General features: G+C 33.7%; 2 protein-coding genes across 2 annotated transcripts; both read left to right on the plus strand.

Moving 5' to 3' along the window:
* Positions 1-555: 555 nt before the first annotated feature.
* LOC145638800 (butanoate--CoA ligase AAE1-like) lies at positions 556-4,294 on the plus strand. The gene is made up of 3 exons (XM_081689838.1): positions 556-1,096; positions 2,526-3,351; positions 3,527-4,294. Exons 1-3 carry the CDS (start codon positions 899-901, stop codon positions 4,177-4,179), a joined length of 1,677 nt encoding a protein of 558 aa, XP_081545964.1. The 5' UTR covers positions 556-898; the 3' UTR covers positions 4,180-4,294.
* A 4,956-nt stretch (positions 4,295-9,250) lies between these two features.
* Positions 9,251-16,460, plus strand: LOC145640789 (uncharacterized). Its single transcript, XM_081692022.1, has 11 exons — positions 9,251-9,589; positions 9,739-9,796; positions 9,880-9,987; positions 10,340-10,477; positions 11,332-11,401; positions 11,504-11,559; positions 13,617-13,742; positions 14,835-14,974; positions 15,485-15,557; positions 15,637-15,711; positions 16,100-16,460. The coding sequence occupies exons 1-11, from the start codon at positions 9,456-9,458 to the stop codon at positions 16,403-16,405; spliced, it is 1,284 nt and encodes a 427-aa protein (XP_081548148.1). The 5' UTR covers positions 9,251-9,455; the 3' UTR covers positions 16,406-16,460.
* Positions 16,461-17,271: the final 811 nt, after the last annotated feature.

Genomic DNA, 17,271 nt, shown 5'->3' on the forward strand with positions numbered 1-17,271 from the left:
GTTGTATTATTACAAAATAATCCAAAGGTTGTATTATTAAAAAAAAGAGGGGGGGGGGGAATGTTGTACTCCCTCCGTTTCATAATGTTAGTCCCATATACTATTTTGGACGTTTCAAAAAGTTCTACCCAAATTGAATATATTTCATTTATGACTTGATTTTTTTTGGAATTAATTTATTGTGGATTGATGACATGACTCTAATTAAGGAAATGTTTACCTTAAATTATGCAATTATGATTTGTGTTTTCCTAATGAAAAAAAAAAAAAGTTAAATGAGGTAAACTAATTATGAAATCTGTTGTATTTTAATGTTAGATTCCAAAAATAATTGTTTTTTTTTTATTTTATGTGATTGACTCCATATGGGACTAACATTATGAAACGGATGGAGTATTATTTTTAGCAATTTTTTCTAGTTATAAAAGAATATATTTATTACAAAAGATACGGGTATATAAGATTTGAAATAATATTATAATACTTTATTATACCAAAATTTCCAAAGCAGATTTTAGCAAAAAGGGAAGGAGTATTTTTTGAGGTAAAAAATACTACAATAGAAATTGACACATGTTATTCTTGATATCTGTATTATCTTATTGATTTGCGCCGAAAAAAAAAAACCAACCTTTTAGTTACATGATCACAATTCACCATCCCTTTAATAATTGCATACTCCCCACATAATTTACTGATGCCTTATACTTGATGGACATGATAATGATAGAAAGTCATCATACCGCTCTAGAAAAAATTAAACGGCCCACACAATCAAGCTAACTCTTATCTTTCTTAAAAAATGCAACACTTGTACACCACATACATAGTATAATTCCTAATTTCATATATACAAAACATTTACATCTTGTGATTTTGTGTAAAGTTTCATTGTGCTATGGAAGAAGTAGTCCGTTGTCCAGCCAACTACGTGCCTCTTTCCCCGATCAGCTTCCTCCGGCGATCCTCCGTTGTTTATAGAGACCGCCCTTCGATTGTTTACGGAGATGTGCAGTACACTTGGGGGGAGACTCTACAAAGGTGCACCAAGCTTGCTTCTGCTCTATCTCAGCTAGGCATCTCTCGTGGCAATGTGGTCAGTTTTCTTTACCTTGTTTTTACTTTTCGCATTTTTGACAACTTTATTGAATTACTGGATGTCGACTAATTTAGTCAAATCATTCGTGTTAATGTTTAATTGTTTATTGTCGGATTTTTCCACCGTTACATAGAGTATGAAAAATTTATTAATAAGACTAACAACTTTCAAGAATAATATTGTATCAATAACATTGGGTATAAAACTTAAATCTATTGTACGTAGTACATGTATGATTTTATGGAGTAATTAGAAATGTAGAGTTTATGGCACTAGGAATTACAAGTACAATTTTTAGATCTTTTTTATTTACTCTTTTTTGTAATTTTCCTTAATTCCAGTTCATTGGTCCATCACTCCCATGCTATTTGCAAATAATTATGTATGCATGGTTTTTTTTTTTTTTCCTCTTAATTTTGAATTTTGTCTTACTAAAGTTCTGGTCCCTAAACGTGTCTTGCTTGATTCATCAAAATTATGAGAGATTCGTAACAGCTTAGCCTTGTGGAAAAAGTGAAAGGTGACAGAGGAGATATTTGGCCAATTGGAGGAGGAAAAAGATACGTAGTAGTTGATGAAAAACAAATGATAAATGTCCTTATACTTGTGTGCATTATTCACTGGCGTAGAAAATAGGTATGGGTCTGGCCGACACACAAACTAATTTGTAATAAACTCAATCCGATCACACTTCACCAAACCCGACTCGAATATCTGAATTAACACCTCTATTTAAACTAATTAGGTATTAGCCCTACTAGGTCTAGCACAAATTGGTCTGATTCTAGGCCGAGTATGGTATGAGATGCACAATAATGAACCGTAATTAATAAATGGAAATAATTTCCAAATTTGGCATGAGCATTATTGATTCGTTACGCCTTTTATTAAATAACAAATTTTAAAATTTTATTAAGGGGGTTTGTTAATTCGTTACGCCTTTTATTAAATAACAAACTTTTTAATTTTAAGGGGGTTTTCTATTAATTGAGTTGGGTCATGCATTAGATGCATGGGCTCATTTATGGAAAGTTAGTGTGAACTTGATCAATACGCTACTCTCTTCGTCGATGACTATTTCTAATATTTATTACTCACGTAAAAAAGAGAAATAGGCTTCTAATTTAGGAAATGAGGGAATATGATACATTACAACTTTTCTTGGACTCTTTTTAGACACAACATGACATATAGGCTTGCACGGTTCGACCTGTGCCTAACTTTACACTAGTGTCTAGTTTGGGCAAGTCATCCTCTCAAACCTCAAAAAGTCATAATAGTATGCAAAAGTTTAAAACTAATGTTTCAAGCTAGTTCAGTAAAACCATGAATATCAACCAAGTATGATGGTGTGAACCAATAAAGTGAGTCTGAAATGTAAAATTATATAAAAATGTCATGGAATAATGATCTTTTGGGTCTGCAGGTTGCAGCATTGCTTCCTAATGTTCCTGCAATATATGAGTTACACTTTGGGGTTCCAATGTCTGGTGGAATTTTGTGTACCCTGAACGTACGTCATGACGCCGCAATGGTATCAGTCTTACTTAAACATTCAGGGGCAAAACTCATTTTTGTAGATGAGCAATTCTTTGAAATAGCCAGCAATGCTATTCAGATTCTGTCCAAGAATACAGCAGCTAAAAACCTTCCACAGATTGTCTTAGTTCTCGATAAACAAGCAGTCGGAGCTGTAAATCAAACACATCTTTCTAGGAATAAGCTGGAGTATGAGAGTTTTCTTATGTCAGGTAAACTTGATTTTGAAGTTTACAGTCCGAAAGATGAATTAGAACCAATTTCATTGAATTGCACCTCTGGAACAACCTCGAGGCCTAAAGGTGTCGTGTATAGTCATCGAGGTGCATACTTAAACTCGTTGGCTGCTGTCTTGTTAAATGAGATGCACTCAATGCCAGTCTACCTATGGACCGTCCCTATGTTTCATTGCAACGGGTGGTGCCTTACGTGGGGTGTCGCAGCACAAGGTGGCACGAATGTATGCCTGAGGAATGTGACTGCAAAGGGCATATTCAGTAATATTGCAGAACACAAAGTAACTCACATGGGAGGTGCACCTACAGTTCTTACCATGATCATAAACTGTCCTGCTAATGATAAGAAGCCTCTTCCTGGAAAAATCGCGGTGATGACAGGTGCTGCTCCACCTCCTCCAGAAGTTCTCTTCAAAATGGAAGATCTCGGGTTTTCTGTGACACATTCGTATGGGTTGACAGAGACCTATGGTCCAGGTACATTGGTTAATTCATATTGTAAATTTATAGGTACATATTAGGACAATAGTCCTAGAAATTTTGTTCAGTTTTGGATCCAGAAAAACAGTTTCATCAGAAAAAATCAGTAAATGTTCAGTAGTAATCAAAACAAGTCCTGAAAAAACAGAATTTTTTGGAATTGCTATTGCAGGTACAGTTTGTGTATGGAAGCCAGAGTGGGATGCTTTGCCTCCTAATGAGAGAGCGAAACTCAAGTCCCGGCAAGGTGTGCATCACATTGGCCTAGAGGGCGTTGATGTGAAAGACCCAAAAACCATGAAGAGTGTGCCTGCTGATGGAAAGACAATCGGCGAGGTTATGCTGAGAGGAAACACTGTCATGACAGGGTACTTAAATGATGTTCAGGAAACTCAGGAGTCTTTTAAAGGAGGATGGTTTCATAGTGGGGACTTAGGAGTGATGCATTCAGATGGTTATATTCAGCTAAAAGACCGTTCTAAGGATATTATAATTTCAGGAGGCGAAAATATAAGCACAATTGAGGTAGAATCAGTAATATTCAGTCATCCTGCTGTTCTAGACGCGGCTGTTGTTGGCTGTCCTGATGATCACTGGGGCGAGACCCCCTGCGCATTTGTGCAGTTGAAGGATGGACATGATCAGGTTTCTGCTGCAGAAATAATTGGGTTCTGCAGAGATTCACTGCCTCATTATATGGCTCCTCGAACTGTTGTTTTCGGGGATTTACCAAAGACCTCAACTGGAAAGACACAGAAATTTGTTCTTAGAGAGAAAGCAAAGGCAATGGGGAGCCTTTCTCACAAAAAAACCAGCAAACTTTGAGCAAAAGTCATTTGTCAATAGGTTTGCTTTCTAAGATTGTGTTAAATTGTTTTAAGCTTTTGTAAGCAAACTTTTGCACATATCCTATAGTAAGTTTGGAGAATATTACTTACAACTTTTAAGGGTTGTTAAAATAAGGAGCCACAAATGGAACTAATATATGTTGTCAAGCATTACAAATACCGATCAATGTTTGATTTAGTCATGCATTCCTAAATTAATACTCGTAATATATTAAGAATTGTGTGAAATGCTAAATTACAAATTTACAATCTAAAGGATAGTATATATCATTATCCATTACTTTTCCATAAAGAAAAAATAAATGAAAGCAACTTAATTTTGTTAGCATTTGCTTATTTATTATTCATTCATCTGTATGAAATCTCACTCGTATTAAACATCAAGTGGAAATCTCTTTAAAGTGCTATTTTATGGATGTATGATGATCGTCAAACTAACAAGCTTAAAATTTCTATGTACTGTATAATTGTAAAAACAAAGTTTCAGTCAAAATCATGGTCTAAATTTTGATATTTGTGTATAATAATAGTTTCAATTTGAAGAGATTAAACTGATTGTGTTGCAAAGCTTGAGGGTGATGTGTGGTCCTTAGTTTGATTGTTTTATGCAATCAAAGAATGTACTTGTCTGATAAGTTCAAATACAAAATTTAAGTAGTTTTTATTCGGTTTTGAGATCTTTGGTAATAATAACGATCTTTAATTTGGTCCCCTTTAAATCATGTTCACAATTGCTACCAACAGGATTAGAGATTAAAGTGTAATTGTGAGGGTAGTTGTTAGCTGTCAACATCTTGAAGATCATGTAAATGAAAATAAGCATTGTTTCCATTGAAAACAATGAGGTCAAGATTATGACCTTTAACTGTGAGTTGAAGACTGGCTCGGTCCGTATGAAGATGGTCGAATATCACCTGCACATCACCTTTAACTATTATATCTCACCAATGTCACCATGCTTTAATGTTTAATGTACAATTTACATACTACTTATTTGTACCATTAGAAAAATATTTATGCCATTACAACTAGGGCTGTACACAGTTTGATCTGGACCGTAACCAAACCAGACCAAACCGCATTTTAGCGGTTTGGTTTGGTTTACGGTTTGGAAAAATACGGTTTGATTTCGATTTTTTGGGAAATACGGTTTGCGGTTTGGTTTGGTTTTACAAAAATTATAAACCAAACCAAACCGTAAACCAGTAAACCGCATTTTAATATTTATATAATTTTTAAATAAATTAAAATAATTAGTATATATTATAAAAAAAATAAAATAAAAAAAACAAAAAAAGTGAAAAATCATTAGAAGACTATACATCAGTATACTTCTATACTCTATACTTATTCTCAAATATCAATACTCAAAAATCATTAGAAGAAAGCCTCTGATGTTGTCAACTTGTCACATGTTGCTGCCATTTATTAAATACTATAATGTAGTATGATTTTTTTTTTTTTTTTTGGACAAATGTATTATGTTTTTTTCTATTGTTAATTTGTTATGTATTATTTTTATTATGCACTATTGTGTTAGCACTTAGCACTTGATTAGTTGGTTGTTATTTTTATTAAAATTTTGTAGTCTAATTTAATCCTTTTGGCCTAATTATTAGAACTTTATTATAAATTTATTAATATTTGACAATTTTTAAGAAAAAATATCGTCTCATCATAAACCGCAAACCAAACCGCATTATTACGGTTTGGTTTGGTTTGGTTTCAATACTAATATGGTTTGGTTTGGAAAATTGACCAAACCGTATTTTGCGGTTTGGTTTGGTTTAGACTCAAACCACACCAAACCAGACCATGTTCACCCCTAATTACAACATTTTATGGTACTATTATACTTATGTTAATATTTAAAACTTAATTATCTTATTTGCTTCAAAGCAAATATGCCAATACTTCTCCCTTTATTCATCCACCAACCCCACTTCGGGCCTGTTCACATTTACTTAATTTCAGTTTAGTTCAATTGAGTGTAGTTCAATGCAGTTCAGTTCAGTTAAGCTCCAATCAGTTCAGTTCAGTTCAAGTCCTAATTTCTCTGTCTCATAAAATATTCATTTCAGCTTAGTTCATCTCTAATCAGTTCAGTTCAGCTCAGTTCAGTAAATGTATACTAGCCCTTCTTTTACTCCGCGTATAGATAAATAAAACAAATAATAAAATATAAAGGGGTAAAATTTGGGGTATTTATGCCTTCACAAAAGTTTAAAAAAACTGGATGTATAGTAATTTTATTGTAAATCAGCCCAACTAAAGCAAGTGGGACTTGCTGCTTACACGTGTGAGCAACTCTTTTTTCAGTTTTTCATTTACATTTTACAATCTTCCTTCTCTCTCTTCTTTAAAGAATATTTTTTTCTCTCTCCGCTATTCTTTTTCTCTCTCCTTCCTCCCCTTTTCCTTACAGGAACAAAGCACAGTAGCACACTTTAATTTGTGTTTCTTCTTCCTCTGTATTCTTCATTGATTTATAGTACTACGTACTGATCTTGCTATTTTAATTTTTTCTAACTAATTTCGAGGCGTGCTCTGATGCTCATGCATCTTTCTATTTGAAGTTTTGTTTTAAAAAAACTATTGTTTTTTTTTTTCCTTTTCGAAACAATAGTGAAAGTTTTGGTTAAAATTAAATAGTGAAAGTTGACTAGTTGAGCTTTGAAAGAAGTTTACGACAATTGTTTTTTTTTTTTTTTTTGAAAGAACGACAAAGGACGCAAGGGAGGAATTCGGGTCGGAGGAGTTTGGCGGATCTTCGGTGTTGGGATTGATTTCGCCATTAAAGGAGAGAGAAAATGGAGGAAAATACTTGCTAACTGTAGAAGAAAAGGGTAACTTTTTGATTTTGATACTCTGTTTTTGTGGAAAAAAAAAAGGTTACTTTTGTGAAAATATGGGTTACTTTTATACAAAAAAAATGGTCACTTTTATAAGAAAAAAGGGTCCCTTTTATAAGAAAAAATGGTCACTTTTCGTAAAATGTTTGATGTACAATAAAATTATTGTAAACCGGGTGCATGCAAAAGGTTTTGTTATGCCTTTAAGATGTGGGCCCCAGACAATGATAGGCTGATTTGGACTATGTAGGATGTAGCAAATGGATTGCCTTATGGACAATTGAGTACTTGGACTTAGAGGCATTGTGGAAAAGGTCCTATAGGACTTTTGGGCTTGTGGCTTATATGGATATTGGGCCATTAAATTGACTTTGGCCCAAATAAAGTGATTTGGACCGTATACAAGCATTATTACAGTAAATTAAAAATCCTTAATCTCGGTTTTTTTCCTCATATTTTAGCTAAATACATCATAATAGTTAGTCAATGTCTACGTTCTCATCATGAATATAAGGTGTTTCAATTGAATTTTCTAAACATGCCGAATTGGGTTTGATTAGTACAGTTTCAATTTATGTATCTTTCATAGTAATACCTAATACCTATACCTAATTACTCTTTGCCTGAAATAAGGTGAGCTTGTTTTATACGTAGTATTAATGAGGATGGGTGAGTTGGGTCTGACCGTTTGAGTTGGGTCTGACCGTTTGATTTGGTCTCGATTTTTTCTGATCTAATTTATGTATTGTTTGGTTGACAACATAAAATGTAGATATTGGAAATTCATGTGAATTGATAAGGTGAATAGTTTGGTTAACACACACACAACAACAACAACAACAACAAAAGGAAGAGAGGGAAGTGAGAATTTATGTGAAATTAAACTTTCCACAAAACATGGAAAGTAAGAGTATGTTCTTTTCAGCTTAATTTCAGTTCAACTCCAAATAATTCAGGGCCTGTTCATATTTACTGAACTGAACTGATTGGAGCTGAACTGAACTGAAAATTAAAATGCATAAAAATATATGAAAATGTTTATGAAAATTAATGATAATATATATAGTGGATTGTGAAAAATATAAAAGTGTTTTAAAAATAACTCTGTATTTTAAATTATTAAATTTTTGTGTATTATATTTTAAATATATATATATATATATAAATAAAAAGTATTCTTCAATATTTTACTGTAGTCAATCGTTGCTTGTTGTACTCTACATAATTTTGTTCGTTTACATGAACTAGGGATTCCATTCACGCACCAAGTTGAAGTCATGGGACCAACAGAAGATCATACTATGTACGATGATAACAGAAAAACAGCTATGGATATTGTACGAAACCAAATAACTGATCAGATATGGGAGTCAATTCAGAGGAATGCCGAGGTAATGGAGCAACTTAATGAAGAAGAAGAAGACGAAGAACTAACCGATTATGAAAGCTAGTAACTGTTGTGTAGTACTCTCATTTTGTCAATGAGTTCAACTATAAAAAACATGTGACCATTTTGAACGATGAATATAATTTAATTTAATAATAATAATAATAATAATAATAATAATAATTATAAATAATAATAATAATAATTATTATTATTATTATTATTATTGTATTATTATTATTGTTATTATTATTGTTATTATTATTATTGTCGTAGTTGTAATATGCTAAAACATCTAAAACAAAAAAATTAACAACTGAACTGATTAGAGCTGAACTGAACTGAACTGAACTGATTGGAGCTGAACTGAACTGAAAATAAGCAAATATGAACAGGCCCTCAGTTCAGTTTAGTTCATAATATCCATCTCTCATAAACAATTCATTTCATCTCTATTCAGTTCAGCTCCAATCAGTTCATTTTAGTTAAATTCAGCTCAATTTAGTAAATCAGAATAGACCCTAAATTACTATCCTCCCCTTAATAAACTAAAATTCATGAAAATTTTAGCTTTTTATATTGCCAAACAAACATAGTAGAATTTTTCCAAATCCCCTAGTGAAAATCCTAAGACAGTCATTTTTAAAGTGAGTAAAAATAATTTTAGTTAAAAGATGAGATGAAGAATGTCAACATGAACAAACATGTGAAATCAATATATAATCAATTTATTACAAGACAGTCCATAACGATTATGTAATCAAACAATTGATTGTTTTGTTTAAAGAAGTTTTGTTAATAAAAATGCTAAAATGTTGACATTATAATCACATGGTCGAATTGGGCATTTTGCCGGTGCAAGTTGTCTAAGACTCAAGATTCAGAGGTCCAACTGACAACTGCCCCCTCTCATCATTGATTCGATTAACAATCCAAAAATGATACAGCAGTACTACTAATTCTATTCTTCCCAATCTACTGAAATTTTACATCGTCAACTATTCTTCGATTCAGATGGATTCTTTCTCCTTCCATTGGATCTTTCTTCTATTCTTTGCTTTCTTCCCATTCTTATTATCTGTTGTTTATGCTGAAGTTGACCCCAATTCCATTGTCACTCCCATCAATCGCGATCTCTATCGTTCCAGGTAAAAAAATAAAATATCTTTTTTGGTTGCAATTTCAGTGAGATAGTTTGATTTGTAACCTTAATTTTGATGGGTTTTCGGCTAATTTTTGTGGGGTTTCTTCGAATTTTTCTGGGCTTATGATGATTTTGTATGATTTTTTTTAACAGTGCTGATTTGATGGAAGAGATTGAGGCATTAGTTCATCGTCATCCAAACAAGCTTAGTGTGAGTGTTTTTTGTTTAATTTTTGATTATTTAATGGTATGAATAGTTGGGATCAATGATTAGTTGTTTGTGATTTATGACAGATAGAAACTATGGAATCTGAAAATAAAGGGTATGAAGCACAAGTAGCTGTTGTAACTTACTGCAGGGATAGAAAGGAAGATGATAAATCAAAGTTTAGAATCCTTCTTGTAAGTGTTACTCTACTCTTATTAGAGTTATTTTTGTTGCCTTAATTGGTTAAGGGCAATGACGTAGACGAGATTTATAACACACGGAAGACGATACGAACTAAGAATTTTGAAAATGTATAGCAGTTAATTTTGTTATTTTCTGGTTTAATTTATGCATCATTATGATTTTTTACTGGATCAATTGCTGGGTTGTTCAATGTTGATGTTGCTGTATAATTAAGTTAAGTGTAATATTGAAAAAAGAAATGAAATGCAATGTGAGTAAAATCTGTACTGCATTTATCAAGATTTAGATTTGTCTCAGATTGGTGATGGTGCTGTTTTTGACAGATGATTCCTTGTCTTCCAGACTTTTGGGCAGCACGGGAGGGAGCTCATTACATCCGAGCTTGCATTGCGAATCCTTTCTATTTTGAGTGAGGAAGAGTTTCTGCCCAAACTAGACCGGAAGTCTATGAACAGCACGCTTGACAAGCTTGTTATCAAGGTAACTTTCTCCTTATAACCTTCAAGTTACCGTAATTCTATATTATATTATAGGGAGGGAAATGGTGATTCTTTGCAAATGTACTCTCAACTTAATATTTGAAATAATTCACTTCTAAATGAGTAAATTCCTCATGTCAATTATTTCACATTGATTGACATTTCTGCAAACATATGCTACTTAGACTCAAGTGTTTCTTTGAGGATATGTTTGTCATGTTGAATTTGGTAATTATTAGCAAGGATGCAACTGGTTCTTTTTTGTTTCATTTAGCAACCAAAGTCACATCCTTATGACAATTCATGTTAGCTGACCGCAAATCATTTTGGCACTAAGGCTTTGTTGTTGTTATTGTTGGCAACCAAAGGTAGACACTAGGTATACAAATTTGAGTACATCACATATAACAATTCATTGTCAGATAGTAGGCTAAAATGTCTCATCAAATAAATCAAATTTATTCTGTAGTGTATATAATATGGATACTTAGATGAGCTTATAATTTTGTACAAAGTTAACTTCTTTGTCTGCTACCATGGGCTCAATTCACCTTCAACCTGAAAAAAATTTCTGAGCAATTTCATTTTTTTCCTAGAAAATGATATTTTGAAGACCCAACAAATTAACCTCAGCGGTTGAGTTTAAGTTGTTATCACCACCAATGGGCTGACCTGGCTTTTAAGACCTAAATCTCTAATTAATGTACTCTGTGGTCTCTGTCTGTATTATAGACCAGGTTATTTTGGTGGTCAGAATGAATATGTTGAGTCATTTAATTTTCCTTTTGCTTTAGCTTGGATTTCATGTCATGATCTGATGTAGAGAATCTAATACCTCTAATCATTATCTATTAGGTTGTGCCAATGGAAAATTTGAATGGCCGAAAACGTGTGGAGGCAGGAGATCTTTGTGAAAGGAGAAATGGTGTGTACATGGCTTTGTGTATCTTTTATGAAATCTTAATCTGATGACTAACATGATGTGTACCCCTGATGGCCCTTAATGCTGATCTTGTTTGGGTGACAGGAAGAGGAGTTGATCTCAACCGCAACTGGAGTGTAGATTGGGGCAAAAAAGAGAAGGTTAGTCTCTCACATTGTGCTGAATCATTCTTTATCAATATGTTCAGGAGATAAATATAAAAAGGACAAGGTTTAATAAAGTCCATGTGGTTGTTGTGGTCTTTCTCAGTAATAGGTTAGGATGAAGGTTAGTAAGCTTTATGTGAGGGGAGTTCAGCATCTTTTTCCCATATTTTACACTTGAATGTAAGGGATATATTGGCTACTATGGTGAGTGTGGATTGGTTTAACATGAGGGAAAGAGATATTTTGTTTTATTGCCCCATCATGGTCCCTATTCAATGTCATTTATGTGATAATTGATTATACTTTGGTGATCTGACCCTATGGTTCTTCCTCCTGTTTGAGATGGGAGATTGCTTGTATGGTGTGTGATAATTGTTGCTTGTACTTCTCTTATTGTTTGCTTAGACCAGTGAAAATTTAATGCTTATTATGATATGAATGTATAGTGAGTGCTAAGTGAGAGCACATGTTAATTGTCTAGAAAAGTCATTGGTTTTTTGGATGAGTGAGAGTGTGTTAAAGATTTGAAGCTTATGCGATGTTAAAGGCTTAGAGCACGAATTGGTTAGGGGAGATGAGTTTCTCTGCCTAGCAGATGTGATCACTCGGGCCTCATCAAGTAAATTCTAGGGCTCCAGGCTGGAGGTACCGAGGCACAGTTTGAAACCTTGGAATTATTTTTGAGATGAGATTTATTTTATATAACCTTCTTGGATTTTTAAGGAGATAAAGTTGGAGTTTTTTTTTTTTTTTCATTTGTAGAAAAGACTGTGATCCATGAATTAGAATTTCTGAACAAGGTTCAGTTTTGTGGAAAAGTATGCAAGTGTCTAAATTCTAATGCGTGTACATCTCTTGTTCCAATGTACATGAGATGGGTGTATGAATGAACCGTTGTCATTTCTACTTGAAGGGAGTTAAAATCTCCTAGTGAATTGTTAATTGGCGCTCAACGTCTCAAGTAGGTGGCGTTTAAGCTGATGTGATTTGATGGAGATTGTTGTAAGTCTTGGCAGTGCAATAGCATTTTTATTATATTTTTTTTATCAGTAAATTCTAGGATTTTAATTTAGGTAGTAGCAAGAGCAGAAATCAGAAAACAAAAAGTGGCCCCTTTCTACCGTTATGCCTGTTCTCTCCATCCTTATTTAGCGACTCTCATTCTTTCCGTGTCACGTACATAGTCCTAGTGAGGGATCTTAGACAGTATTGAATGCGTACAGGGCTGATATTATGGTTTAACTTTAAAAGATTGGTTTGTGCTATATGCTGTAAAGTTCAATCTATTTCTTTTTAGACATGGTTGGAATGCTTTATCTTTTGCTTAAAGCTCTCCCTTTTTTTTTAAATTAATTATAAAATGGTTTCGTATTGGCTTTCTCATTTGCCAATGCACAACTTTGACCATCAAAAAGTTCAGTTATCTTTAAGTAAATAATAAAAAGTTTATATTTTGAAAAATACATCTAGCCAAATCCAACAATATTTCACCTTTTAATTTTGAGTAGAAAAACATGGTCAAGGAAAGACATGTATAGTGCAAAAGACCATATGGAACAATTTGAAAAACAGGGGGAGTAGTAGACAACACCCTGTAGTTCCCCCATTTCCACTTGATTCATTCTGTATGTTAGATAAGAATGCAACAGACTAGTTGAGTTATGCAGGATGTAAATTGAGAGTTGTCAACAGACTAACCTTCAGGGTTTGTGAGAATTATGATAGTGATAGGCAGTGATTAAAGGATGGCTGTCTATTGTTTTTTCAAGAAGTCAAGATAATGCAAAAAATGTTTTATCATGCCTTTCATATATGTTAGCAGCTGATATAGGCTAGTTATTGTCAGTAGGGAGGCAAATGGATTCAAGAGTAGAGACATAGAGAGGAATAAAGTTAGGTACCCATGTGGTGAAGAGAGAGAAAGAGAGAAACTACTTGCTCTTTTCAATTTTATTTTTTTTTTGTCTATGTAGTTGAACTACCTCTGTATCACTTGACCACTTGGGTTTTCTTTAACCATTTTACCTTTTGTTATTGGTTTTTTATAATAGGATTATGATCCTTATGAAGAAAATCCTGGAACTGCTCCTTTCAGCGAGCCAGAGAGCCAAATTATGCGGAAACTTGCTTTGTCGTTTGAGCCACATCTATGGGTTAATGTACATTCTGGAATGCAGGTAATGACATGTTTATTTATGTTTGATACTTTGCATTATACTCTGTAATTTAATTAAACTTGGAGATTAACTGATGTATTCCTGTAAGGGTCAAGCCGTCAAGGGCAGAACTGAAAAGCTGGTGGACCCCTTCCCCTATTTCATATATACTCTTACTGTAATAGACTAACACTAACAAGGGTAGTTTGGGAATTTTAGTACTTTTAGGTTAGTAGCCCTCATTCCTAACTAAGCCTTAGTATAAATAAGGGATAGTATATGCATTTGCGATCATGTGAATTATGAGGAAAAATGTTGAGAGTAGTAACCTCAAGTTACTAGGAGAGTGATAACCTAAAGTTATCAAGAGAGTGATAGCCTTAAGCTATTAATCTATCCTTTTGTATCTGATTTCAGCCATTATTAATCAAAGTATCAAGCTTTTATCTCTTAATTAGTCTTTAAATCAGAAAATACTAAGTCAGTCCATAACAATAACTTAGTGCTCTTTCTGATTTTTTGAAGTTCAACAATTGACTGGCGCATAGTTTTTGGCATTTTATTTTACTTTGTTAGAATAATAAATATTGCAACAATTACCATTTTAGGAAGTTTCATGAATATTGCCACATTTCCCTATTTGCACATGTTTTCTCTCTTTCTCTCTCTTCACCACATGGGTACCTAACTTTATTCCTCTCTATGTCTCTACTCTTCTTAAAATTCGTGTCCCATCCCCATGTTGCAATATTTGGGGAACGAAGGGAGTATGTAAGTAGGGTTTGGGTGGATTTGCATCTAGATACTCCTAGTCAACCTTTGAAGGTGAAACAAGCCTTAGATGGTTGGACATCGAAGTGGGTGTATTGCAAGTTTGAATCTTAATTATCAGGTGCTTGTGACAATTTATTCTCCATTACTATTTTATAGAAACAATTACAGAGTGACAGAATAACACAATATGTGGTTTTGTACCAAGCTGCTAAACACATGAATCATGAATGACAATAATTATACATCTTAAAGTATCATCTGATGTTTTTTTTTTTTTTTACATCAAGCTATTGTTTATTTATATCTTATATGTATTATTAACCAACCTTTTGTTTTCAGGCTTTATTCATGCCATATGACCACAGAAATACTACTCCGGATGGATCTTCTTCAGTTAAAATGAAAAAAATGGTTAATGATTTGAATTACCGTCACTTCCAAGGTCATTGCATGACTGGTTCAGGGGGAGGCTCTGTTGGGTAAGTTTCTTTTACCAAAGCTAAAATTAATTGTATTGATATTTATCTATAGCTCTTGTAAAAGTCTTTTCATTTCTGTTAATGGCTTAATGCACATTGATTCTATCAGTTGAATTTAGAGACACTTGGTTTTTGCCTAATATGTAGAAGCACATTTGCCCTTAGGCCCTTTTTTTAACAAGCCTTGAGATGATGATATATTGATATTATTTCATAGCTGCTCCCAATAATGAACTTGCGTATTGTTCTTACTTCTTAGAGGTGAAGGAGAGAAAGGAATAGAAATTTTTGTTCATTGGTCTAGAATTCTAGATTGATATTAATCTTTTATATTTCATAGGATTCAAGACAAAAATAGGGAGAAGAATTCACAGTTTGTTCCTTGAGTCTAATGGGCTTTAATGTTTTGTAGTATAGGTGAATCAATGGATTGCCTGTCCATGGGCTGCACTTAAAGTGCAACTCACTTCGAAATCGTCCTTTAAGCTTATCATCTGCTTTGTTTTTTAGGTACCTTGCACATGGCACCGCAACAGACTATATATACGATGTTGCAAAAGTTCCCATGGCTTTCACTTTCGAGGTTTGTGAGATACTTGTTTGATGTATTAAATTGATGAAGTGTCTTCATGCTACGGTTTTACAATTATTCAAATTTGCAGATCTATGGGGATGAGTCAGCTCCAGCAAAAGACTGCTTCAGAATGTTTAACCCAACAAATCTAACCACTTTTAAGGTATGATAGTTCTTTAACATTTTTTTTTAAATATTGTGGCCAGTGGGCTGGTCTGTGCAATATGGGTCAGGGGCTCAGGGCGGTTCTAGTACCAGTCTAAGAATTGACCGGGCTGAGACTGTGTCAGCTTTAAAGTAACAGGGTAAACGGCTCTGGCCGCCTGAACTACTGTTTCTACCACACAGGTGGGCTTGAAGCTTGGTCCTTGACCTATCTCACCTGGTGGACAAATCTATGCTGGGCTAGGCTGGTCCAACAATCCAACATGAGCAGCCCTCTGGTCATTCGTAGTACTTGGTTTCTTGTGTTATTTTACTGGTGTGACTGCTTGTTTTGTACAAATGTGATAAGCAAACCTGAAATCCTTATATTGATTTGTGCTTTGTAGGCTGTTCTTAATGACTGGTCGGCAGCATTCTTTACTTTGTTCAAGTTTGGGCCACAGCTGCTAGGTTTAGCAAACTCAGAGGAATCAGCTAAATGGGTATCAATTGATGATTATTTAGATGGATACTTGATGAGTAGACGCAATCGATATGGAAAGAAAATGGAGGTGTTTGAGCTTGGATTGCAGGAGATACGATCTTATTTTAGACTTTTCATGCTATCTTGCATTATTTTGATGTTCATGTTCTGTACTAGAATTTCAAAGAGCAAGCTTCAGAGGCCTAATGCTCCTGTCTTGCCTACCTGATGCTGTTGGCATAATTTTTGTTGGTAACGTAATATAATCCCATTGATTATGTATTCTTTTTAACGCGGTAGAGTTAATATCAACCAATCATAATTCCATTTTATTACTTCCAAGTCCGCACCAAATTATGCACACTATTTTACTTTTCTTTTTTGTCCAAAAATGTTGCAATCATGGAAAAAAGAAATACTCTATGAAGTATAAGTGACACTAAGGCCTAAGGGTCTGTTCTCTTCAGATTATTTTCATTTCAGTTCAGTTTAGCTCTAATAAGTTAAATTAAGTTAAGTTCGGTTCTTAATTTCCTTCTCTCATAAAATATTCAATTTATTTCAGCTCAGCTCAGCTCAGCTTCAATAAGTTAAGTTAAGTTAAGTTCAGTTCAGTTCATTCAATCAGAACAAACCCTTACTCATATGAATTGAAATTAGGGCATGTTCACATTTACTGAGCTGAACTGAACTGATTGGAGCTGAACTGAAGTGAACTGAACTTATTGGAGCTGAATTGAACAGAACTTATTGGAGTTGCACTGAATTGAACTGATTAGAGCTAAATTGAACTAAACTGAAACTTCTATAAATTAATCTGTGGTTGCATCAGGCTGCTTTCGAATGTCACACACTATGGGAATCTTCAATACCTCAACGCAATCATTGCCTACACTATAAATACTACCTCGTTTTTATATTATTTATAACTGTGAAATATTTTATGTGTCACAAATAATACCTTAAAAATAATATGAATTGAGTTAAGATCATAATTGGGGTCCAACTTTGTAAAAATACTGTGGTTGGGTCTAACTTTTTTTTTTTAACTTAGTGTTCGGGGGTCTAGAATAGTTTTTCCGGTGAGATTTAATT

Source organism: Chenopodium album, chromosome 7, assembly GCF_948465745.1.
Source record: "Chenopodium album chromosome 7, dcCheAlbu1.1, whole genome shotgun sequence".
NCBI lineage: Eukaryota > Viridiplantae > Streptophyta > Magnoliopsida > Caryophyllales > Amaranthaceae > Chenopodium > Chenopodium album.

What these genes read in the sequence shown, in the direction of transcription:
- LOC145638800 (XM_081689838.1), top strand. Translation starts at nt 899, where the DNA reads ATGGAAGAAGTAGTCCGTTGTCCAGCCAACTACGTGCCTCTTTCCCCG. An exon ending in GCATCTCTCGTGGCAATGTG is followed by an intron (nt 1,097 to 2,525) that starts GTCAGTTTTCTT and finishes TTGGGTCTGCAG; the next exon opens with GTTGCAGCATTGCTTCCTAA. An exon ending in GACAGAGACCTATGGTCCAG is followed by an intron (nt 3,352 to 3,526) that starts GTACATTGGTTA and finishes TTGCTATTGCAG; the next exon opens with GTACAGTTTGTGTATGGAAG.
- LOC145640789 (XM_081692022.1), top strand. Translation starts at nt 9,456, where the DNA reads ATGGATTCTTTCTCCTTCCATTGGATCTTTCTTCTATTCTTTGCTTTC. An exon ending in TCTTTGTGAAAGGAGAAATG is followed by an intron (nt 11,402 to 11,503) that starts GTGTGTACATGG and finishes TTTGGGTGACAG; the next exon opens with GAAGAGGAGTTGATCTCAAC. An exon ending in CCATGGCTTTCACTTTCGAG is followed by an intron (nt 15,558 to 15,636) that starts GTTTGTGAGATA and finishes TCAAATTTGCAG; the next exon opens with ATCTATGGGGATGAGTCAGC.